The sequence below is a fragment of the Gavia stellata genome, chromosome 1, assembly GCF_030936135.1.
Source record: "Gavia stellata isolate bGavSte3 chromosome 1, bGavSte3.hap2, whole genome shotgun sequence".
NCBI classification, from domain to species: Eukaryota; Metazoa; Chordata; class Aves; order Gaviiformes; family Gaviidae; genus Gavia; species Gavia stellata.
The window spans coordinates 91509592-91536761 of record NC_082594.1 but is presented as its reverse complement, the minus strand read 5'-3'; the positions used below and the strand labels follow the sequence as shown (position 1 = coordinate 91536761).

Here is a 27170-nt window from a genome sequence, read left to right as displayed (position 1 = left end):
TTTTTGATGTGCTAGAGAACTTGTCCCTGTTTCCTGGTTTCCTAAGACTTCTGTTCCTCAGTTTTAACTGCAGTTACTCACTCAACCCTTCGTTGTAGGTCACCATCATTCCTGTTCATTTCCTGAGGCTCTCTCCAATTGATCCACATGTCTCTGGGTTACAGTGCCTAGAGATGATCACAGTATACCACCTAAAAGCCTTGTGGATGATGAGTAATGCTGAAGGATAGATAGACCGTTATAAAAAAATTAAGAAGAATTTTATGTGGAAACATTTCAAAGCATATAGTGTGCAGGTGCCTTGATCTCAACAGTAAGATTTGATCTCAGAAAAAATATATGCCATGCTGACCTCCATACTAGATGGTTTTACTTACTACAGAACACATTCTGTGCCTAGTTGCAGGTGCCCAGTTCCCACTGACTTTGAAAATACCAAACTGCATCAAAGTTAGATTTGTTTTAAGATCAATAAGCCTCCAGAGGTTCAGGGTAGCATATACATTTTTCATTCTCTTTTCCCCAGCTCACAATACAGAACTAAGGGTATATATAGTTCCAGCTTTATGCTGAAGGCGGAACAGAAATCACTGAATCTATAGGTCTGCATAGTCAGAGCTCTAAGGAGTGTATTTTATGGGGCATTATAGAAGATACATAAAAAAGAGCTGTAAACTAGGAATGATGGGAACAGAAAAGGAGCTGATTGAGAGCTTATGGGTGAGGATTAAAGAGTAGACCAGTATGGGTGACATTGTAGTGGGTGTCTGCTATAGGCCACCTGACCAGGAAGAACAATTGGTTGAGGCCTTTTACAGGCAGCTAGAAGTAGCCGCATGTTCACAGGCCCAGACCAAGACCCACATGGGGGACCAGCCTGATTATCTGCTGGAGGGACAGCGCAGCAGGACATAAGCAATCCAGTCATTTCCTGGTAGTATTGATGAAAGCTTCCTGACACAACTGATAGAGGAACCAATGAAGACAGATACTCTGCTGGACTTCATACTCACAAACAAGGAAGGGCTCATTGGGGAGGTGAAGGTTGAAGGCAGTCTTGGCTGCAGTGACCATGAATCCACAAGCCCAGACATCAGGAGAGCAAACTTTGGCCTCTTCAGGAATCTGCTTGGAAGAGTTCTATGGGATAAAGCCCTGAAAGGAAGAGAGGGCCAAGAAAGTTGGTTGATACTCAAGGATCACCTTCTGCAAGCTCAAGACTGGTCCATCCTGAGGAGCAGGAAGTCAGACAAAAATGCCAGGGGGCCTGTATGGATGAACAAGGAGCTCCTGGCAAAACTCAAATATAAAAAAGGACTATACAGAAAGTGGAAGCATGGACAGGTAACCTGGAAGGAATATAGAGGCACTGTCTGAGCTTACAGAAGCATGGTTAGGCAAGACAAAGCCCACTCAGAGTGGAATCTAGCGAGAGATGTCAATGGGTATTTATATATTTGAAGCTAATGTAAATTGTGTATTGAAAACTTTTTAAGTGGTGTTGTGCTGTTTTGTGAAAAAAGAGTTCCTAACTATCATCATTTGTAAAACTACTTTCTTTATATACTCTAAAATTCTGCAAGGAATTTGGCAGAAAAATAGTTCAGATTGATTAAATTACATACAAAAGGCAATACTAAAAGATAATGTGGCTGGAAAGTCAAGAATTTGAAACCTTTGTTAAAAATGGGCTCAAGACTGGAGGACTGCACAGAAATTTCTCGTACTTTTAAAAGGCCAAGTCCATGCTCAGCTCAGTTTCATAAAATATTTTATACATAACAGAAGTGCATGAATAGAAATGAGAAACAGACAGTGATGTGAAAGCCATTTCCTTTGCAGAACCCCCACCAGCATGTGTGATGGCTTTTAGAGGGGCAATGGAAATGTCAAATGCTACGCCTCTCTAACAGAGTATCTTTTATCCAAAACAAAACAAGTAATATTTTCTAAGAGAACTGTTTCCTAAAGACATTTGTTCTTAAGATTTCACAGGGTTTACGAGTGTTTTATTCCCTCTATATATGAATGTTTTCGTTATTTAATCCATAAGTCCTAACTTTCTTTCCTTAGACATAGATATACACAAAACCTGAAGTTCACTGATTCAGGATTATAAAACAAAAGCCTAAGAAGTAATGGCTGATTATTCACAGTAGACATATTAAGTCAAGGAGATTGTTCTCTTTTTTACTGTTTTCTAAGGCTCTATGCCCAGGGCTTTAAGATGTTTCCTGAATTTTTATTACATTTTACTCTCTTGTGTCATTGGAAGAATAAAAAAAGCAGTCAAGGTACAGTACATGCATCCTACTAGATTTTAGGATTTCTTTTTTTTATTGAAAGGAGAATTGCATGAAGTCACTCAGATTTCAGTCTGATGAAGTATATAGTCCTACCATGACCCAGAAGTCTTGGAATTTTAATTTAGTCTTTCTAACAGCTGTAAATACATGAGAATAACATTACGTTTATCTGTTTTTTCTTTCACGTGGAAAATAAGCATGCATCATGTTAATTTTAACACTCTAAAAATATTTCAGATTACAGAACTTTCCACCAGGAAACTAATTGTACTTGCCTGTGCTTTCAACTCAGAAAATATCAAGACTTCAACCTGAAGTTCAGCAGCTGAGAACGATGACTATCAATTGCCTTTTCCCCGGCTGTTCCTTATTAACAGCACAAAGTGTGCTTATTTAAATCCATCCTTATCTCCTAATATAAAAGGAACAGTGAGTGGCTGAATTTAGTAGCTATTGGAAATACAGATCTTCCTGTTTATTGATTTGTAAAGAACAGCCTAGCGCTGCATGGGCAGCTCTGAGTCAGTGAAAGAAAAGAAAGAAGCTTTTTAGCTCTTGGGAGGAGAATTGCTGGGTAACATTAAAGAGGGTCTTGTAGAAGTGTTTCCTTTGATATGCAGTCAAATTGCATGTGATGGGAGTCAAGGTCAGCAGACTGTGGAAATGCTAGGAATATGGTGGGGGAATTAAAGGAGTGGTTTTTTAATAAGTATTGTATGTATGCATGCTTATTAATACAGAAAATTGACTTCTCTTTTCATGAGAACAGCCTTTGGTGAAGTAAATTTTGAAAAAGAAGTTGTGTGTCATCTTGCTCTTGCACTAAATATAGCTGTTAAGATGAGAATCTTCTATTCTTTTCCTTCTTTTCTTGCCATTTTTTTCTCAGAATGGCAGGCACATTCAGCCATTCAAGTCTTTATATTTTGGATTTTTTTAACTAGTGATCTCATTTCTGCTGTCTTTATGTTAATAAGTAGTAAAAACTGCTACTTGCACACCTTCATATAATTTGCCTGCATTTGGAGCAGCATAATTATGTAATTAGTGTCTGTATATTATGCTGCATGTGCCTTTAGATGCCCTTACAAAAAGGATCTTATTCTGACCTCAGAAGAGTTTATGCTGTTGCTGTGTTTCAAATGAATAATGATTTAAAGAAGTTAAACACAAATGTAAATGTCTAACTGCCCTGAGTAGGATAGGGGATATCTACATGACCTCCCCACTCTATCAATGATCTTAAAACGGGAAGTGAAGTAACTTGAGAAAATATAACTTAACAAAACCCATTCCCCCTCCCCTATTTGAAGTTGTGTTCTTGGTGGATTGAAAGATGTTCTAATATTTGCCTATATGTGGTATATTTTATTCAGAAGAAAAAACAGTCAGAGAAATCTGGTAAGGAAAAGTTTTATTTTCTGTTAAAGAGAAAAAAAAACCCAAATAACGTTTTTTCTCTACACTTCATGTTGGTATTCGTAGCACTTGGCTAGCATGTCAGTAGACCTAGCAATGGTGAATCAGGAAGAGGGAGAACCTAAAATATTTTTTCCACTTTGGTATTAATAATCCCCTATTAAAATAGCACATGACACTATTAAGTCCTTTCAATGACAGCATGATTTGGCTTAGAAATAGAAATGAACAACAGCTTCTAATACCCCTATTAGCATCAAAGACAAAAGGCCTTTTTTTCCTAGAAAGAATAAGTCGACTTACAAATTGCAGATATGTAACAAAGTATGCAAACATAGAAAGGAAAAAAGCCACTTTGTGCCTTACTTGGCTTGCCAAATTAAGGTATTTCTAAAAAGATCCACCTAGAAATAAACCAGGGTGGGCCCCAAGATATAACATATAAAGAAAGATACGTGATAGACAATTGTATAGACTTGTCATTTGCTAGTTTCATGTTTTCACCTACATTGACTTTTCAGATAGTGGTGTCATATGTGGAGTTGCTTTGGTTTTTGGGGTGGGTTTTTTTTTTGTTTGTGGGTTTTGTTTGTTGGTTTTTTAGTGAATGTAAACAAATAATCACTCCATCAACAAGAATAGGTTTTGATTCACTGTTCTGCACATTGTTTCTCCTGAAATACTTATATCTCATCCTAGACTTTTAGGAGAAAATTGACAGTTATTTTCAATTATGGCAACTTGATCACACTACAAGAGGCTCAGGGATGCTAATTTAACCCCTGTTTCTGTAATAAGCTTCTTTATTTCCTTGCTTATCAAATATTCTGAGAAAAATGTAAATATTACAAACATATGTGATTGCAGTTTAAAAATTAGAATGAGAAGAAATTCATTAGAACTATTTACAGGAAATAGTCTTTGCAAGATAGTAATGCTTTCAAGCAGGGAGAAATGAGTGTATAATGCATCTTTTTAGCTGTTTCACTAGCATGGCAGCAGTTCAACTAAACTGTGCTATAGTATAGCAAAGGTGGTTTTGTTACAGCATCATTTGGGAAGAACTGTAGGTGTTTGTGCTTTTTTCTCAAGAGAGTGTATTTGCACATCTACCATTCACATTGGCTAGGAAACCCAAATGCAGTTGCGTGCCAGATCTCTTTAAGAAGAACTGCAAGAGACATTATTTGAATATCTCAAGAAGGGAGATAGGTATCTATTAAACACTATTTATGTATCTAACATTTTAGTATTTTTGTATGCTTCATCTTTATAAAAGGGTGTGTTGTAACAGAGGGCTATGATAGAGAAGTGAATTGACTCAGGTGTGATTCTTCGATTAGAGTTTGGAACCCACAGAAGTGTCTTTCTGAATTGCCTCAATGCTAATGAGGGTGGAGGCATTCACATACTCACCTGTAACATTCCCTGATTGCCTGATGTTTTCTTGCTACATATGATCACTAGTTTTGTTGGACATTTGTCTGTGACCATTTAAGATTTACAAATAAGACTTTTTTTTAATAAATTCCTTGCAAAGTTTGTTGAATGTGAGTTCTCTAAGTGTGCTAGCACAAACAGGCATTCAGCGAGCCACCTTCACTCACATAGCATTGGAGACACTCATTTTGCAGAGTATATTTTAGCCTAGTGATCAGAAATCATCTGTCCGGGAGGTAAGCACCCCAGAGACAGTATCCTCTAAAGAACTTGTTCAGTTGAACATCAAAGCTATGGGGAAGACTGGGGCAGGATTAAGACACAGTGCTAGACCTAGGCTGATTATTATGTTGTCCCAGTATGGAATTCGTACATCCAAGAATACAAAATTCATGGCTCGAGAGAGAGGCCATTTTTATAGCTCTTTGCTGAGGCCACTAATTATTTGCAGGTGCAACTTTAACAACAGGATGGAGTGTGCCTCCTTCTTCCATCAGCTCAGCAACTCCAACACACCTTAATAGTTGTTATTAGGTACTTTTTGAGAATATGGAAAATACTGAGAATCAAACAACTTACTTTTCCTTCTTGACCAAGGCCTGTTTTGCAGCGTGGATGTAAACACAAAAAAATGCTTTAGATGTAGTAAAAATGTTCTCAGTTAAAACCCAGCAAAATTTAAGAGAATTTAGTAGTAGACCCAAATTAAATCCATCAAATCCTTATTCTGATTTCAGTGGAGCTGTTTAACAGGTGTTTTCAAGGTTGAATCCTTACATTAGGTACTTACAAACTATTTCTAACTAACTACTACGTGACATAGCTTTGCTTTTATTATTGTTGGAATTTGTTTATCTGAACCTGATTATATATTCCGTTCACACGGCTGCATTAAAATTATGGGAAACAAACTTGTTTCATCAAATGTTTTCAAAATCTTTAAAGGAGAGGAACTTTAAATAACATTTTTTTATTTGCTCATTTGTTTAGCAGAAGCTGTTTATGTTCCATGTCAATATCACTTAAAATCAGTATAGGATTTTTAATATTACCATCTTCAGCTTCAAGTATAATGTTTACTGCACTACTGTGGTTCTTTCATTTGTTATGTTTGGAAGAAGATAAATGTTATGGAAAAAGAGTGGATTAAATAAATAATGGAAATGCATGTCTCTTGAAGCATGCATCTTCAGTGAAGCAAAGCAACAGCTCAAGTATCCCCATTACAGAGAAACCTGATGGTTGTTTTTAAGTCAAAATCAGCTATAAAAAGATTTTGGTCAGTTAAAACCAAATTCTCGCATCTTGATCCAGATAGAGCAATAGCTGACTTTTTAGAAATCCACCTATTGATTTTTTTTTTTTTAGTAACATTACTTGTGGAGAAATACTGTAGAGAGTTTTACACAAAAGATACCCAAATCCAATCCATAGTCCCATTTTGCATGTTATGTACTGGTAACAGTGACTTTAAAATTATTACCTTTTGCATATTAGTCTAGCTAAGCTGATACTAGTAGGAAGAGACTACTGGAATCAGAAGACATAATTTTTCCTTTGGCTATTGAGACATAGTGGGAACAGGGTATTTGCAAAGCTTCATTAACAGTATGTATGTTTTCTTCCATTTAAAGCAAGAAAAACGAATGCTTGAATCACGTTGAAAAATTTTCCTGTTTTCTTCACACACAGCTCCAGTTTTTCACAACATCATTTTGTTCTAAAGAAAACTGCACTTGGTTCAGACCATAGCATACAAAAATACATAGGATACTGTTTGTGCTTTTATTGGAGGAACATATTTCACTTGGAAGAAAACAAGACAAAATTTAAAATTTGGGAATGATCTATTACTTTGTTTTGAAAATGGAAAAAAAAAATTTGACATGCTAGTGAGAATTATTTTCAAGAATCACAAAGCAGTTATGAAGACTTAGGTTGATGTGATTCTCCTCCATGTAGTTAGGGTGTAAGCCACAAAGCCAAATCCAACTCTGATTTTATTGGATCGGAGACACATTCTCCTGTAACTTTTGTTTGTTCAGGTGGGGTTTGTTATTGTTTGTTATTGTTCACAATAACCCCAGTTATTGTGGGTTCAAACTCTGTTATTTTATCATTTACATCTTACCCTTCGTAAAATTCGTAGAGACTGACTGCAATAATCTTCCTTGCTCTACCATCAACAGTGAGTTCAGCTTTTGGCACCTAAAAGGTAGTATGCTTATACATCAGTAAGTGATGTTTCCTAGCAGCCAAATGGAATAACTTTTTGTGTTCTCAGGTGATATTTCCTGGAGAATACTCAAGATTTCCCAATGTTTTATTCATTTCTGTATTGACAAAATCTACCTCTAGACAGAGGTATTTCCTGGCTCACATCCAAGGCTGTTCAGTTTAAAAGTTTACCCTGAAATGTGTAAGGTATTTTATTTTGCTGGATGTGCATATGTGGCTAAAAATCTCAGTTTAATAATTTTGTGCAGCTCAAAGCTCACCTGGATATTTTGAAGTGATTGAAATGCTCAGTTTTAGCACGCTTAAAGTTGTATGGGCTGTGAACTGGCAGTGGTCACACACAGCATTCACGCATTCTGACCACAAGCTGGCTGTTGTTATTCTCCTGTATGAAACACTTCTCCCCGCTGTGTATTTGTAGAGCTCTTATTCTCTTTAGAGATTCTGCATGCCAGAAAGTACTTTCTCCATCCTAGCTGACTTATTGAAAAGTGAGTACTAATATAAAGGAGAAGCTTTGTTTCTTTACTTACCAATAATGTTCTAATGACAAAATAGGTACGTTACGAGGCTTATTTTGAGACGATTCCAAAGAGTATATACAATTCCATTAATATTTTTCCAGTATTTTTTTAATTTGCATGTGGGTTTTTATATATGTTTATCTTCCTAGTCTTCATTGAAAAGCCATTTCTTGATTGAAAATAATATCACATTAGTTAATGCTTCTATAGTTAAGTTAATGATACTGATAACCAGAAGCAGCCCTATCATTGTTTTCTATGCACTTAGACTTCCCTAGCTTATATCTATGCTGTGAATTAAGTGTGAACTCAAGCCCAAAGCCTGTCCCTAGTAAGAAGCATTGCTTAACTGAACATCTGTCCATGCAATTCACTCTAGGCTTAAATTGTCCTTTACCCAGCCTTCTTCTACCCACAGTTTCAGAAGTTATCCAGAGTTCAGCCTCTTCCTAGGCTTAGTTTTGTCTAGCTAAGCAATCAGCAAGATTAAACAGGAAAAGCACAGGTCATTGGAGTGAGCCAGCATGTGCCTGCCTTAAACCTACCAATATAAATGTTGCTCTATGAGCAATTCTGGATTCAAGAAAACAGTGGAAATAAGAACAGAGGCTGCATGGTGATATGCTAGTAGTTGAGCTTATGTGGGGAGGTGCTGGTCAACGGGGGCTAACAAAAAATCATATTGACCGTGTCTGTGTATAGGAAGCCAGAGGAGAATAGGCAGCATAGAAATGGAGGAAGGCCCAGGAAAAGTATCTGAAAAATGGCTTGAGGAAAGAAAGGAAGAGGGGCTTTTTGGTCATAGTGTCTGTTTTGAAACTGTAAGCAAAGAAATCATGTCCTGATGTGAAATTTCTATTGTGTTTAGTGAAACAAGATTTTGTGGGCTAGGGGTTATTTGGCAAACAAACACAGCCATATCAAAGAGCTAGTCAATTCTATCATTATTTTTCCCTTCTAACTGAATCATGCCCAGTTATTATACAATTGCTCCTTCCTACCACCAACCAAAAATCCCTGAAAGTTTTAAAATGTGTATTGTTTTTTACTCATGCAACTTATTTGTTTCCTTGTTATGTATCTCTCAATTAAGTCAATAAAAACAGACCAATCACTTTTACCTTCTGCTTTGCCAGTGTCGATACAACACTGTTTCTTATAGGCAACATTTAACTTAAGTGAATCTGCTTCCTATCAGTTATTTTAGTTAATACATTTCTAAAATATTCTATCATTACTTTCAAACACTTTTCCTTGCTTTACCTAATCCTATTCTTAGGCCTAACTTAATGATAGTATCCTTTTAGTGTATAGGCTATAAAGCTGCTGGTAGATGTCATTCACACACTATGGAATCTTACAGCAAACACCCCCTCTTGGCTGCTTGCTTGATACTTTACTGGGATTTTCAAGGGTAAAGATAAAACCAATCTTACAAAGAGCATCTGTGTTTTCACACAGTACACCAACACAATAAAACATTAGGAACAACATGAACTTCAAAGGACTCTTCCAAGGAAAGGGCCAAGGAGCTAGGATTTGACTGATTAAAAGAACACAGAAATGTTTGTACCAGATGCTCTTTGGTTACCCTCATTTCAGCAGTCTGCTAAAATATGGTTATCATGTCCACATTAAGAGATTACTTTTCACATGCTGATTGATAATAGTTTACTCTCAAAACCTACTTTTGGGGTAGTTCTGTAAAAGTATTAACATAGAAGAATGTTTCTGACTTCAATATTGGCAAGCGACAGTCATATTCTCTTCAGGTACATAAAGTCAGGTCAATTTGCTATATCTTTATTTATCAGCCTCTTCATTTTCAACTTTTTCTAGCATCAGTTAAAGTTGGGGGAAAAAACCCCACCAGAAACCAAACCCAAACCTTTTTTGACCTCCTTTTTTTGGGTACGACACATTAAATTTCAGTTAAGCCTTGAGGGGTAATGATTGTTGCAGGAGCCTGCTTCATTTTAAACAGAATGTTCTCTAATGAAAAAAGTATCCCACTATAATTGCTACTTGTTACTTGTTTAGAAGAGAGTAATTTTTTTTCTCCTCTCTTAACAGGTGGCCATTGATGAGCGCATCAGGCAACTGCATGAAGCTCACAGGGATTTTGGCCCTACTTCCCAGCATTTTCTTACCAGTGAGTAATTTCCCATTTTTCTTGCTCAGCTTGCACACACAGTTAATTGATGTTTTTGTAGACGTGTGCTGATTATCATTGCTGTGAGTTTCTATTTTAGACTGTATTATAGTTTGGTTTTTTTTTTCATTACTGGAGCAGAAGACTTAAATAAGTTCATATGGTTCAGGGCAAAAGGAAAATATCTACCAGTATCAAGTCTGTTTGTCCATACATCTGTCAATGCAAGGCTGTCTTCATTGTTTGAAGATTCTCTTTTAGGACTAGCAAATTAAAATTATATTAAAAATTGTAAGAGTTTCTGATGATTGTAACCCAGAAAGGATTCAAAAAAATTTAAATTGGGTTTATCTGTTCAAAGAAATTTTCAGCTGCAAAAAGGGGCAAAGTAAGACCTGCAAGAAAAATATTTTGCAGGATTTGATCATTAGCAGAGCAGTGAGAGGATCAAAACCATAGTGGGAAAGTTGGCAGAAGGATGGAGTTAAGTAAACTTTTTACAACTCTGCATAAAATATAATTGCCAGTAATATTCCCACTCCACCTCCACACACACTCTTTTATCAAGGATGTTTGAAGTACACTGAAAGACAACTTGAAACAGCTTCAAAGCTCCAAGGCAGTGACTAAAGTGAAGCTTCTTAAAGGCTGTGTCTTTTCTATTGTACTTCAATTAAGGAAAGTAAACAGTAAAATTTTATTTAAGAGATTATATCAGCAGAACAGAACACAGTCACAGGATAATGGTCTCCTACATGCAGAGGGACAAGCTATCCAGACATCAGAAATAGATGTTACTATTATTGCTCGGCTATGTTCACAGTGTGGTAGAGGACAAACTTTTCCTCAGCTGATACTGCATTGTAATTTTAATTGGCTAACCATTTTTCCACTGAAAATCTCAATGGGAAACTGAAAATTCTCAGTGGGGTGAACTGCAAATTCGAAACAAGAGTTGATGTTGTGCCATATAAGCACAATGCAGGCTCACAATGATTCAACCCTGCATCTTATTTCATCAAATTATGATCCTGTGAAGAAATTAGCCCTGTTTTTGTAATTTCTACTACTTTTTCAAAATCTCTTTTAATTAACTCTTAATCACTGGGAATAATTTGCCAGCTCTCTCTGTATATAACTGCTAATCAGACTTGTCAAGATTGAACATGTGAGAGTTATGGGTGTATAACGTGAATGCAATATGTAAGCAGATGCCTGTATTCCTGGTGAAAGAATAAGTTTGAAGGGTAAATTAAGCAAGCCTATATTGCAGTCTGGAAGAGACTAGAGGGACCTGAACTACGTTATCACACTGAACAGTACGTCATTGTTCTGTGCCAGTGTTGAGTACAGCCAGGCAACTTGTGTGACAGTTACGTCCTAGACCCATTCTGCCTTATTACTGATAAACTAGATCAATCTACAAGTTGCTCAGTGTTATGATAGTCACCTCTTTTAGCCCACCCACCATTAGTGAGACACTGAGACAATACATTATTCTTCTGTGAATTAACCAGAGCCAGCAAAGAGTGGAAATCATTCTGGACACGTCTCACCACTTGAGGATCGCTTTAGGAAAAGGAGCCAGGTGAAAACGTATTGACCTTGGAAAGAGCCAAATCCCTGAGAAAAAATGGACATGCATATTTGTTTGTTTGTTCTCTGTCTCTTTCTTAGATGTGTGTGCAAATATATGTGCAAATACGTATTCTTACACGCATATGCAAAAGCTAGGTATTTCAAGCACTAAAAACATCTACAGAATCCTTCCCAAGTATAGGTGTTTAGTCACTGAAAACAGCTAGTGCATCTATCAGTCCCATCTTTCAAAAGCATCAAGTTCCTCAGTATCATGTACTATTACCACACCTGAGGAAAACATCATTCTTTTCCTATACTACCTCTGCTGCATCCCTGCACTGATGGAAGCACATCTATTGGAGAGGTAGCGCTGCAGGAGAGAGAGTGCCAGAATCCTTGCCATCTGGCACTAGTCATCTTTCTGTATCTGTACTTTTGAGGTACAAAAGTCAAACATAAGTGTTGCCAAACAGAATTGGACAGGTCAAATGAAGGTGGATTTAATGGCTTGTAAACGGTCTTTCAGTGCATGGCAAACAGAGTCCAAGTTGTAGCTGTGGCAACAACAGTGAAAAGATGAATCATGGTAATTCTACTCTCTGGTTTTATCTTATAAGCTCAACTCACAGAGTGCTTTTATCTAAGGAGCTGAGATACACATAAGATCAATGCAAACTGTAGTAAGTAAGGAAAATAAGCATTTTATTGGCTATTTCATACCTAATTTATATGCCAGTAATAATCAGCTCATCCTCTCAAACTCAGCATCAACTTTCCTTTTACCACACATGCTTGCTCACCTTAAGGTGAGAGTGATGATCTTCAGCTCCCAGCTGTGTTTATATATTTATATGAAAAATTGTCCTTTTCGAGTTGATCTACCTTTAAGTAGTTCTGCAAAAAGGGTGGTACCATAGTCAAGTTCACATCAAATCAGTGACTGAATTACATTTTTCTCCTATCTGGAAGAAATAAATATGAGCTGCTAATCTGCAATAATGTTTTTTATGTGTTTGTTATTATTTTGTATAAAGAAATTACAGCATCGTCTGTCTGTTTCTGCTTCGTTGGAACTGAAGCTGCATAGGGCTGTTGAAAACCTAGCACAAAAGTAATGGGGGAGTGATGCAGGGACTTCATATTTGTCATGCCCTGTGCAGGCAAGGAATCAAGTGGTAGTCCCTGTTTCTAAGCACTTGCAGCCTGCTCTAAGAGCTATTCTTATAGCTATTTCCAAGAGAGATGGAAAGGAAGGTGTGTGTTAGAGAGATAAGGAGCAAAAAAGGAAAAAAAAAAAAGTCTCCTCTTTTGTCACATTTTTAATTTAGGGACAATTTTTCTCCATTGTCCTTTCATGCCGTTTAACCTTCTGCGTTCTTTCTTCTTCTAAATGACCAGGTGACACTGTTTATACTGTGGCACAGGACAATTCGGACATCCCCTGGTTGTGGGTTAAAAAAGTAACGACAAAGGAGCTAGTATACACTTGTGTCTCTATACCAAGGCTTTGGGCTGCTCTCAAGTATAAAGGACTCTCACCAAAACTGCCCCTTATTTTTCCGCTAGCACATGAACTTGCCTTTCTCCAGGCCTCCTACATTTTTTCTGGGCTCTCTCACCTCAGGCCTTGATCTTCTGATCAGTTCTTTATGCTTCCCCAAGCTCATTTCACTCTGTCAGTCTCCAGAGAGTCCGAGCTCCTCTTCAGTTTATTCTTTGCCAAGGACAGAGGCCCCCAGCATTCACAGCAATAGCTGTTAAGATATAGCTGATAAATGTATTACGTGTGCAAGACATTATGTTGTCAATCCATGGAGTGAGTTTGTTGGTTTTGAAGGTTTAGCTGTTTAATTAGAATGATCTAAATCAGGGCATGAAAAAAAATAGCAAATAAATCTCCTTTCTATTAAAGAGAAACTGGTAAATATTTAGCAAAGTAATTTAAAATATCTGTGATCCTTTCATGGATGATGGTGCTTAATTTGGAAACTATATACAGTAATCGAAGTGTGAAAAAGAGTACCTGCAAATTTCAAACATAATGCCGGCTCCAGAGTTTTCAATGACTCCTCTGGAATAATTTTACTTTTTTGACTTCTCCTTCTTTTTTTTTTTTGTGATGCTGCCTCTTACAAAGAATGGGATTCATTGTCTCTTGTTGGAGGACCCACCTATATTTGTCACAACAGTTATTACTCTTTTTTTGAGTTGCAAAAAATGAGAGGTAGGATTGATGTGAGATTGTTTTTAATATCATTTGCTGTGCTAGCCAGCCTCCCATTAATCCTATTTTTAATGTGATAGCTCATTGACATGCATTACTTATTATCGCTGAAAAATAGAAGGTATTACATCTTTTAAAAGCATAAGCAAACCTTGTAATTTACTGTCCAGCTCCAGTATGAGCCGGCTGTTAGTATGTATAGCATGTCAGTGAAGTGCTCAGATATAACTGGCAGTCACTTATGAGTGCGACTGGGAGATCCCAGGTGCTGCTTGTGATTCCCAAGCTCAGAGAACACGGACTTTTGTCAAGGCAAAGAACCTGGAAATACAAGGAACAGAAAGAACATTTAGGTTTGCAAGTCTAAAAAGCTGATTTACATCTAGCTAACATTTTGTGATTTGTATTTTCCAGGCTACAAGCTTCTGTTACCTGGATACATCAATACCAGACTTCTAAATCTGCATAGTTGAATACGTGCGAGGAACTTTATTTTAACTGGAGACACTAACTATGCCTTTAAATTTTGGTCTTCCAAGCAGGAACAGCACTGACTTCAACATGAAATGTGGCAGCCATAGCAGCTTTCATTCAGAAAGAAAGACTGCGAACGCTGGAGCCAACAGTTTGTATTGCAAGCTAGAGATCAGAGTGCATCTGCTGCGTTTTATGTCAGACAATTGTTGCTTAAAAATAAAAAATATGATCACAGAAGTGGACTATATAACCTAGGTCTCTCCTGCTCTGGATAAGCTCAGAACTAGCAGTTCAGGGTTCAGATCTGGGTTTTTTTAGTTCTCTCTAGACCTTTGTGTTTTCCTTCAGTTACCTAGGCCATTCTCCTGAGAAATCGGAGATGTGGTCTGAATTCCTTAAAGCTGGGAGAGAAGTCAAGTACTCACACCTCCCACCTTCTGGGTGAGTGCTTAGATTATTACGAAAAGCAAAGATTAGTGAAGCTTTTTCTTGCACAGGCAGACATCTTTAAAAGGGCAAGTCCTGCTAATTAAGACATCTGACTGTAAAAATGACGGAGCTCTAGGACTCTTAAGACACTTTACCCATCTGCCTGATAGATTATTTTCCAGTGCTAACAGCTATATCTTTCTCTCTATTTCTCACTGCATACATTATGTTACATTGTCTTCCAGATACCACTTTTGACATGCAGACATTGAAGACCATGTCCATTCATCCATGTCTTTTGGATATATGATTAATATTTTTAGATATCACATTGAATGCTTTGAATAGAAAATATTACCAGGTAGTAATACAAAGATAGAGGATAAGAATCAGCCTAACTCTGAGAACTCTCTGGAAGCAAAGGTATTTTATTATTGCTTTTAAATATGACCGTATTATCTAGAGGAGCCTGATTGCTAGAAAACTTTTTTTTTCTACTTTCTTATAAATGCAAAATGACTGCATGTGCTTCCGAAGAAGGAAAAAAGAAAACTATTAAAGTACCAACAAAAAAAAGTTCACTTCACAAGTCTTGCCATTATTATTGTCATGGTGAATTTGTAGCAGCACTGGGCACCAGTTCAACCTCAAGACTTGTGTGATGGGTAAATCAGGTTTAAAATTAAGGGAAAATGTCTTCAGTCCATTTCTTCCTTGTTTAGAATATCGTGACCATAGCTACAACTTTTGGTAGTGCTAGCCTTTGCCTGACTTCTAAAGGTTTTTAAGAGAAATATAACATTGGCATATTTTGAGAGAATCTCTTTATTCTTACTTTTGGAATAAAATTAGTGGAATTACTTCTACAGTGAAAGTATGTCATCAGGTCATATGATCACCAGTCCTTCCCTTGTGGGCTTTACTTTTTCTGCTATATTTTCTTTTCAGGAAAACCACAGAGAATCTCTTCATAACACCTAATAATGTATTCGAATCACAATTAAATAAGATTTATGGAATTCCAGCTTTATACCTATGTTTTCCCCTTTCCTGCACTTTTGTGCTACGTGACCCTTTCTACTATAATACATTGGGATACAAATATCTGAACAAAATGATAAAGTCAGTTTTCAAATGGTGATGTTCTCCCCCTCCCTTCACCTGGAAGCAGGCAGTTTTTCCTTGTAATTAATATCTTGTGTTTGTGAAAAAAGGCTTCCAATAAAAAATACCTTAGGATGGTAGTTAAAAATAATTAATTCTAAATCTCTCTCTCTTGTTTTCTTTGTTTACATTTGTCATCAATTTAAAAATGGTCTCATTTGAAAATAATTGACTAGTACTCAACGCATCTTCTTTGAAAGGTTAAGGTACCTTACACAGATGTGAACTTCTGATTCTTGGGGAATCATCATTTCATTTTCCCTGCCTGCTTTTATCTGAAGTCACCAACTCCATACCTTGCTGCAGTGAAAATAATTGGTATGAAAACAAACTTTATGTGAATAAACAAACAAATTCTTAGCTTTATGTTTGCATGAAGATACTACTGATGGTAATGCCAGGTAGAACAATGTGAGTCATGCAGGTAAAATTCCTAGGCTGAATCAGTGAATTATTAGCATTATTAAAATGTGAATATAATTAAGCACCTTGCTGAATCACAGCTACTATGGCCACGAAGCAGGTAGTGCAGGTCTTGATTGTGAACATATAAATGAGCTCAGCTTTAACTATCGTGATGCTGAAATGCATATATAATAAATATAATAATTTTCTAAGAAAAAAAATAATTGAGGAGATATATGTAACAGTGTATGGTGTATGCGTACTAGGCAGTGCTACTTCATGGTTTCTGTCCTAAACCTGTTTCCCAGTACTTTAACCTCTAGTGACAAATAAGAGTCAAAAGATTTTCTTTGTATTTAGAACTGAAAATGTATACTCATGCCATTATATAGTGACTAGAAGTGTGTGCTGAGTATGCAAATAAGGACCACTGAGGGTAACTTTTAAAAGTGAACATGCTAAATTTACTCTTGAATAGCTGGAGGAGAAATAGTTTAGTAGTAGTAAACATACATGTATTTTTCATTATGTTTGTAGTGTTAAAGTGAAATATTTATCAGATGATTTTTTGTAATATCAACACAGATATAAAATTATACTATCATCCTATTTAATATTTCATTCAGATCCCTGCATAGATTAAAACACTGCTGAAGTTCAGAGCCAGCATGCTACCATTTCATTATACATTCTGCAAAAAAATAAGGACGTAGGCTTACCATCAAGAACTGTGTTCACTTAAGTTGAATAGGCAAAGCAAGACTCAGATGTTAGCACACCAAAAGAAAGAAATAAAACTCCCAAATTAGGTAACTGTTAAAATGTATGTCAATGCAAATAAAGTATAGGGAAATTTAAATTAATTCTTAAAATGTCCCATATTTTATTGTAGTATTTAATTTCACTCACCAGCATTGCAAGTAGCTGGGTGTATGATAATGGGTTCTTACACTGTGCAAGCTGTAACAATAAAACATTTTTGAATTACACTTAGCAAACAGGGAAGTGTCTGCTTCTTGAGTGCTGTAGCACACAGGGATACTACAGTGTCATATAAGAAAGTCTTTGCCAGCACTAAAGTAGTCTTAACCAGGAATTAAATATATATGTCCATTACCTGCATCAGCTTTGTAATGGATACTAAACCTATACTGGTAACCAAAGATAAGAAACAGCTGTTCTCAGCTTCTGGGCTTCTGCCATAAATGAAATTACTATTCTCTTAGCATAGCTGTAAAAAGTACCTCATATTTTGTTAACTCAAATTTATGCAAGGCTAGAATCATCCAAGAAAGCAAAAGTGTATTATAGACAGCTTCACAGCAATCTCTTGAAGGAACACTAAATCCAATTATGCAGAACATCACAGAATTTTTTGTTATTCCTAAAGCACTTAGTTCTCATGAAAGCAAAGTATTTGTTCCTCTTCTAATGTATCAAGAACACTATTGTATGTAAGATTCTGTGATAAGTTATGACTGCAAAGCTCTTACCCAGATTAATTTTGAAGATACAGAAAAAATACACCTTCCAAAAAATATGCAGCAATCTATCCTGTCCTTTATTTAATTAAAACAAAATTTAATTAAAAACAAATCTTAAAGTGGAAGAACTGTAGCTTGGTGCTATTCCCATTGGGAATATTAATGGTTGTTTGGGAGAGAAATATGTAAGAAGGTCAATTTTTAGTTAATACTGAAGGGTATTTTATTTTCATAAATTACAACTTAGTATAATCCTATTCAAACTAGTCCTCAGATAATACCACCTCCCACGGGTGAGAAACCTTATCATTGTCACTGAGTAGGCCTTTTAAAACTGTTTGATGGACGACATATTAACACACAGGTTAGTATTACTGAATAAAAACATACAAAGAAATCACTAAGCAATTGATAGTGTAAAATGAAATTGTCATTTATGTCTAACTCCTTGGCTTTGGTTTCCTACCCCCTTCTAGACAATAGAGAATATTGGATCAGTCACCAAAATTACATTTACAGCAGTTTATGTTCTCACCAGTAGAAAGAATAATTAAGCATCATGGTTAAGAGTTCTGTATGAACCTAAAAATAGGGTTAAAAGTAGGACATGTTCCCTTGTTTTATGGTAGTTAACATCAAAACATTACATTCTATTCTATTTTTGATACTTTTTGCAGTCCTATAAATTATGTAACAGATCGTATCTTTACATCATTTGAGCTTATAGCAAGACTCAGAAACTGAGAAGCTGTGTGCATTTTACAGCTGCAGCTCGTGCTACCAAAAAGAGCAGCTTAATGAACGGCAACCTTAGCCTTCCCAGCTCTTCAGCTACGCAGTCTACGAACATTGAACAAAATGGCAGTCCCTGTCCCAAGAAGGAGTATTTGATCGTATATTTGAGTATTTGTATTTGAAAATGCACACGGTTCTGTGCTTTTGTATGTGTGGGTCATGAGACAGACTTCAATGGCAGTGCAGAATGCTATTTTTCCATGGGATCTAACACTGTAATTCAAATTCTGTGTATCTTGCACACTTTGAGAGTTACCTGCTTTCATCATTCATACCTTTGAAATTTAATTTCACCTTTCTTTAAAAAAAGAATGCAAAACTGTGTAAGTAATAGGAAAGCAATACACTCAGCTTAGCTACAGGTGGTTAGTTGGGGGTTGAAGACAACAGCAGAACCTACAGAGATGCTGTGGTAGGCTTTTCATAACTCCTTGGTCACCACCAATCTCAAGCAGGATTATCACATACATATTTCTTCTAGACATATTCCTTCCTTTCCCTAGCTTCTCAGAGTTGCCTAAAATGTATGTGAAACACATTGCCCCACTCCCCAGCCTGTACCCTGTTCCTCGTTGCTTTTCCTTCTCCTTTTCAGACCATTTAGAATGCCTTGAGCTTCCTCCACTGCTGCTATCTGATTTATCTCCCCACTGTGGGTTCCATAGCCTCCTTCCAGCCCTTCTTCACAATTCATGTGCATGTGACTCTACCAAAACAGCAAGACTGCCCTTCACAGCCATTTCTATAAGCACGTTTCATCTCTTTCCTCCAACACTTGTTGCCCGTGCTCCAGTACAGGAGCGAGAGAGGGGTGGTGTATTTCATTCTGCAGGCTTCTGTGAAACTGGTTAACAATTCTGGTACAAAATATATGCAATGTGTATATTGGTCATTTTTTTTTGTATGGATTGTGATTTGTTGACTTTGTTAAAGTACCTGCAGCTAGGGAGCAGTGTTTTTAAAGTATCTATTTTGGATGAGAAAGGGAAAGAAAATACTTGGAGCCAAATGATCAAGCAACTAATTACTAGTTGAGTCTCAGTAACAATTATTTTCCTTTGTAAACAGCAGGTGTCACAAAAATAAGGGTTATGCTGGGTGAAGCAAACAGGCACTTTATTTTTCCAACTAGATATCTTTTCATATTCAGAAATCACTAAATAATAAAGAAAAATTTTGGTCCTACTCTTTTTGACAGATAACAAACTCTTAATAAAAAAATTACCTTTCTGATTATGGCCTGAACTATAAGATAACTCTGCCTCTAATAAAACCTCTAATAAAAATTATTCACAATCGTTTTGCCTACAATGAGTTTTATAAAATACTTTGTTGCAAAATATTTTAATTACTTTGTAAGTTGATGTTGACATTTAACACTGTGATAGCCAAGAGTGAGTAATGTCATTTCCTCTCTATTTCTCGTGGTCACGTTCTCATTTACCCTATTATTTGCTGTTATTGGAAGTCAATAAAACACCATGAGTAATGTGGAGAAATAAAAATAAAATTGTTCTCTATTTAGAGAGTCAACAAGAGAATAAACAAAATATTCAGATGGTATCTCAGTGTAACTTCACTCAACATAAAATGTAATCAAGCACGTAATTCTGTTCCTGGAAGGATGGAAAGCGCTTACCACACAAGGAAAGAAATTCAGGAAAACCCAGTCAAACACATTAGCAGGTGGAACCCTATAAAAGTACACACCAGAAAGATAGGTTGCTTGCTTTGCTTCATATCTGTTCTGTAAGCTTAGTAGTCAAGGATGGGTTTTTTTGTATTTATCTTTGCAGCTGAATGAGTTCAGTTTCTCTCAGATTAGGACAGAAATTTCAGAACAGCAGGTTAATCCTTCCTGAATTCATGGGCAACTGAGCAAACAGACCTGTATCAGCATGGCCAAGTGTAAAATTGTAATTCTAGAGATTAACGTTGTTTTTCTTGTTTGCTTTGAACTCGACCTCCATGTTTCTCTTCTAGGTATGTTTGTATGTATGAATGTACATGTGCAGTTATTTATTTATTTGTTTGTTTGTTGTTAACAGCTTCTGTCCAAGGCCCCTGGGAGAGGGCAATCTCACCAAACAAAGTGCCGTATTATATCAAGTGAGTATAAATAGCAATTCATTCTAGCTATTTACATTTGTCATTTACGAGGATAGTTGGTAATTTTCTTAGATTACTGTGAACTGCTCCTATGGTGTCTAAATGGGAAGAACAAAGAGGAGTGAAGTGTACAATAAATTTCACAGAAATATGCTAGTTATTTAAAAACACAGTAGGATGCACTGATTTGTAAGTTGTTTGGGTTTATGCTACTGTAAATCACCAGCAAACTAAGTAAAGCTTTGGGGTGTCTGGATTATATTTGAATTTGTGCCATTGCCCACTGAAGAGTATGTATGGCAGGTTTTGGAAAACCAAAAAAAACATTCCAAATTGCAGTTGTGACTGTGATATACTGTTTCTTTAACCTAGGAATGCACTTACTTTATACAACAAATTTCTTTAGGGAGAGTACTTGGTAAAGTTTGTTGCTGAGGAATGACAAGGGACAAATTAGTCCCTATGGACAATTCCTTTAGAGTTTATTACACAAATTAAGCTCTTTTGCTTTAAGAGATGGTATGCATAATAAATGAGAGGAAAATTTTAAAAAATGAACAATTTGGAAACAACTGCTTCTATTTTAGTGCCCTAAACAGAACACTACACAGCAAATAAGAAAGAAGTTTTAATACATTTTTCCTTCTCTCTTTAGTTCTTTATTATCTGCAATATGTTCCTTGAACTATTTATACATAAATTCTGAAGAAAACAGGTGATGCAATATCCGTGATAAAGACTGTAGTGCAAGTAACTGAAACATGGGTGTTGTTTAATACACATATTCACGTGGTTCCTTCCTATATTCCCAGTACACTTTGCAAACTAAACTAGTGTCACTGAAGTGATCTGGTTGCAGATGGCTCTTGCAGTGGCACTTTAGTTGCAACTTTCACAACAATGTGAACTGCTACAGCATCTTCAGAACAAGCATTTGAGTTGCATGTGAAGAAAACTAAGCCTGTAGTGCAATACAGAGGTACAGTTATACCTGGCTAAGTTGGTTTACTGTTGTGTTAAATTTGTAATTTTTCCAATGTTTGCATTTGGCTATGAATAATGAAACAGTCACAAGGAAGCTGGAAAGCTCTATCAAGGAGAACAGGGAAATCTACAGCAGACAAATGCTGGAAAGCAAGATGAGGCTCTGGCATTAAGAGTCAGTTTATGGCACTACTATGAAGGAAAAGAAGTTTTTCTCTTTCCCATGACATAATTTGCCATTATGGGGAGAGATGCCTTGGCAATTCTTAATATAGGCATGAGATGCATTTCATGCTGTGCTTCCCACCTCTCTCTCTGCTACTCACATCCAGAAGCCATGGGTAACTGTTGACTTTTTGTGCTAAAATGATCAGTGATGCTCTCGCTTATTCCTTACTAGTTTTTGGTGTCAACTTTGCATTTTGTCTTCTGTTCTAGGCCATTTACAAATTCAAAGGAATATGTTTGTTTTATTTTTGTTCTCTTTAATAACCATAAAAAGTTGTAGCAGTGCTAGTTTATTAAAGTTTAAATTCAGCCACATCTTTTATAGAAAAACTTGCCATCCTTGAGATGTAAAACAAACTGGTCAAGTTTTAGTGAGTCTTAGTGAGCTGTTACATCTATTCCCTTCTCCAGCTGTCTTCAGTCATTTTTCTTTTCAATCATTCTCACCACTCATATTTAATATTTACACACAACTAAATTGCCTGTTTTCTGTACCATTATGAATTTTAAACTTAGCATATTCTTGAGGGAACTGGGGTTGTTTAGTCTGGAGAAGAGGAGGCTGAGGAGAGACCTTATCGCTCTCTACAATTGCCTGAAAGGGGGTTGCAGAGAGGTGGGTGTTGGTCTTTTCTCCCACGTGACAAGTGGACAAGAGGAAATGGCCTCGAGTTGCTCCAGGGGAGGTTCAGGCTGGATATTAGGAAAAATTTCTTTACTGAGAGAGTGGCCAAGCATTGGAACAGACTTCCCAGGGAGGTGGTGGAGTCACCATCACCAGAGGTATTAAAAAAACATGTAGACGTGTCACTTCGGGACATGGTTTAGTGGGCATGGTGGTGTTGGGTTGATGGTTGGACTTGATGATTTTAAAGGTCTTTTGCAACCTTAGTGATTCTGTGATTCTGTGTGTGTGATTCTTTATTCTTTGTGCTACTACTTTTCTATCAATTATTAATTGTCTAAAAGAATTCCCATGAAGACTGAGTAGCTACAGATAGCATTCTCATCATGTTTACATCATTTTCTTTGTCATGAATGTAGAATATTGGTGCTAGCTTCCTTTGTTAACCAGATTTGCTACACATTTTATTGGTTTTCATTTTATCTGGTTTTCCCTTGATGCTTAACTGTTTTATCTCATCATTTTCAGATTTGCATAAGTCCATAAATCAAGTGGTACTTGATGCCAAATCTTCAGCAGCAATGTTTACTTACTGCTAGGTATTTTCAAAGCCTTGTAATTTTCCTGGTAAAAATTTCTTTTTTTTTACAGGTGATTAATCTGTAGCAACTAGTTCAATAATTCATTCTTGAGATTATTCACGCCAATACTTTTTTTTCAAGTTGTATTGGTGTAGGCATCATTGCCATGGAAAATACAATTATCGACAGTCTAAAACCTGTTTCAGCTATTCCCAGTCACTGTCATTTTGTAGTTTCTTGACCTACTGTCAGCCTCATGAAAATTGCAGTCTAATGGCCTTGCACCAGCTGCTGCATTCTGGTGGATTTCCTTCCACCTTTTTATGTGCTTCCCTCTTACGGAGATGACAAGCTAGGCCAACAGTTCAGCCTCACCTCTCTCTTTCCCAATGAACTGAAAAAATCAAATTCTTGTGTCTGGGGCAGCAGAAATATCTTGGCTTCCCAAGCAGCAAATAGACATCGCTGCCTGGGTACTGACTCCTTGCCCAGCGCACAAGGTGCTGCTGAATTAAAACACTCTCCCTTTTGCCACTGAATTAAAACATGTAAAATTGCTCGAAAACACGTTTTATCCGATCTTTTTCTTTTTGATATTTTTTCTCCCTCAATATATTCCTTGTTTCTAGTATAGGATTTAAAGGTTTTATTATATTAAAAAAGGAGAGTAATATTAAAAAATAGTTTTCAGTTTAATCCGTCGTGTTATTTGAAGACCTTGATCCTACTCTTACTAGAATGCTACCCAGAAAATGGGAAGGCAGAAGCAGGCACAGGCATGTCTGTACTCTTTAATAATGTTTTAGGTATTCATTAAAATTTCTAAATTTAAGTTTTTAGGAGACAAAACAGGCAATTACTGTACCTGAGAAATCTGAAAAGCAAATGAAAAAAAAATACACAGCAAAAAGACTACTTGAATAGACATCAAAAGATTTTAAAAGTCTCAAATTCTAAAAAAGACAGATAATTAAGGTAGGGAGGCTGCAGATTTTAATGTCGTAATTCAGGTTAGATCACATCTTAGCAGAGCTCACCCCACGATGGAAAAGATCTCACGTGTGTATGCATACACACGCACATTCTTATCTTCCAAACAGATAGAGGAGCTGCTCCAAAGCAGTGACAGATAGCAAAATCACATGTCTAGTTTGGATTTTGCAACACCAGAAGAAGCATTCGGTCATGCTGCACAACCCTATTCCTCTTCAGTGTCTGTCCTCCTGGGGCATGAGGGGACATTAAGCAGCTATATTCTGAATCATGTTTGCATCTCTCTTGTGTATGGCTTATCCTGTGCTCAGCAAATGTGTCCATTTCACAGTGCTAGGAGATCTCTGTTGCCTCAGAGTAAGGAGGAGGAGTTGGATTGAAGTCTGCAACATACTTTCTCCCTAAAAAAAATTTCAGAAGTACTGCCATCATGATGTGTTGAAATTCAGTAGTTGTGACTTCTATATTTGTACTAATCTTTGACATTATTCTTCCTCTGTATAACTGACTTGCCAGTTAATAGTGTCTGTCTTCTTACCCTCTTGCTGTGCCCATTCTTTTGAAGGATTTAAAATGCTTCTGCAAAAATACAGTAGTCTTTCATCTCAGTACTTCCTGCAAAGGAAGTTATTCCCCAGCCAAGTTTATTTTCTTATACAGATTATAGCAGTTCACTGAACTTTGTCCTGCTGAAGACAAAGCTGGATTCTCAGGAGCACAGATTTGGCTCCTTGAGAAGATCCATATGAGCCTATCCATATAAATTAGCTATGCAGTGAGCTAACCCCAAGGACTATGCATCTCCACTTTCTTACTGTCTTCCACATGGTAGTTTCCTATGAAAGTATTTGACTTGCATTAAATGTGTCAGCTTGTGACATACATTTTTGTTAGTTTTAGATTCTGCAGTCTTTCCATATTTCACAGTGGAGATCTAGGGGGCCAGTTTCTGTAAACATACTTCTTTGTCATCTTAATTTTTAATCTCCCTTTTAATTGTTGTTTAACCATGCAGAATTTCAACACAGAAAAAAGCTAAGACCACTGAGTTTTCATTATAAAAGCAAATAGATTAAAGCCATGATTCTTTTACTTTTGTTCAACTTAGAGACAGGATAAATGAATATATCTGAATTAAATTCTACTAAGTTAAAATAAAGTGAAGAGTTGCTGTTCTGGTAAAATCACTTGGGTTAATTGTTTCTTCTGCAGAGTGTAGATAAGTATGAGACACAAAAGCAAGTAGGAAATATCTGTCAGATGGAGCAGAGAGAGACACGGAGAACCACAAATAAATAATGTATGATTATGTATATGTAGTGTGTGAAGCTGTGAGCAAGCTATGAAAACCATGTGTGTTGTTGACAGTTAACCTATCTACCAAGTATGAAGAAGGTATTATTTTGGCTTCTTTAAAAGCACAGCTATGATCTTTTCCTGTCTTTCAGTTCTGAACCCTCCATACCAAAAATTGAAACTATTTTGAAGGAAATAAAAACTATAATACTTTTCAGTCTGCCTGTACGTGACGTAAATTGTCATGCTGTCTAGCATAAAAACCTAAATTAAATATCTGATATTTCTTAGAGGTTTGTCCAAGTGCAGAGTTTTTCTTTATCATTTGTACAGCTGTGAAGCGTTGGTTCCAAAACTTGTCACAAAAATTTAACCTCAGAGTGTAAATAAATGAGAAATCTTGAGCCTTTAACTACCTTTAAAATGAAAGCAGAGGTTATAAACGGAAACGTTCCATGCTGACTGAGCAGGAGCACTCTGGGAAGATACCATGGTTCTGCTCTTTGTCACCATCTGTCAGCAGGGAGTTACTGCCCTCACATGCAAAGTAACTTAAGGGGATTTAATTTGTTCTGAAATGAATTATAAGCACTCAGCAGCAATCTTATCATATCCTAGCTGGTGCAGGGGCTGGGGGCAGGGCTGTGGCCTCTCATTAGGGGCAGTAACTGATGGTAACCATGTGCTTTCCCACCATAATAGGGTGTAATGCAGTGCCTGCTCTGGAGGGCAGAGAGCAGCTTCCTTGGGCGCTTACACAACACTTGCAGAACTTGGTCCTCTTGATATGTCAGTGCTCATATTTAAATGGACAGTAAATTTCTTAAGCTTTGTCATCAAACTCATTCAGTATAAATTTTCACGAAGAGCGTATAGCGTTAAGCATTACAGAGAGGTTAAACAGTGCAGGGATAATTTTCATGCAGGTTAAATCTTCAAATGTGTTATGCAGGTAATGTTGTTTGCTCAGTTTAGTAATGAGCTGGGTAAGAGAATTTTAGATGGAATCTGGCTTTCCTATTTTCCTAATTAAAAGGAACTTATTAACGTTTTAAATCCATTAAATCCAGTTATTCATTGTTTTCCAGCTCTGGGGCTAGGAGAGTAATAAATGAACTATTTTATAGGCAGCAATGGGAAAAGTAAACTTTTGATACTGTACAAGGAGTTCATATCTTTATAGAGTCATAGAATATAATTACATAACCTTAAATATTTTACTTTTATTGTAGCTGAAATTGTTATCTTTATTGTAAGCTGAATGTGATTTTTGCTTGAATTTTACTTTTTACATCATTTCTATTCGCTCCATTTTACTTCAGTTGTTAAATGTAGCTTCACTGTGTTACACATGACCCAAAATAAAAAATTAACATAACCGATATTATTTTTACAAAGTTGAATGACATATATACAATATGGTCCTATTTTATAGAGTATATGCCAGATCTTCCATAAAAAGTAGATTTTACAGCTGCTCCTGATAGCTAAAATTTATTGCGATATACTTCAAGCCCATGTTTTAAACATTGTGTGCTTAATGAGCAGGATTCAAAAATAGGAATTATGTTTGATTTTGACTGGAATGCTTTGAACTTGAAAAGATTAGACATATTAAGGGAAAAAATAGAAAGATTTGCCTGTCAGACTTTTCTTTTTTTAAAGATCAATTACATACTTAATTCAGATGACAGACAAAGAGAAGACAGCTTCTGA

At 36.5% G+C, this 27170-nt stretch overlaps 1 protein-coding gene across 2 annotated transcripts in view; it reads left to right on the top strand.

Annotated features, from left to right (window-relative positions):
- DMD (dystrophin) overlaps window positions 1-27170 on the top strand; it is a 907831-nt gene that overhangs the window by 767941 nt on the left and 112720 nt on the right. For both annotated transcript variants that reach the window (XM_059827200.1, XM_059827195.1), the window contains 2 exons: window positions 10001-10079; window positions 20687-20747. In XM_059827200.1, the coding sequence (XP_059683183.1) occupies window positions 10001-10079; window positions 20687-20747 (140 nt within the window). The remainder of the gene's footprint in view (window positions 1-10000; window positions 10080-20686; window positions 20748-27170) is intronic.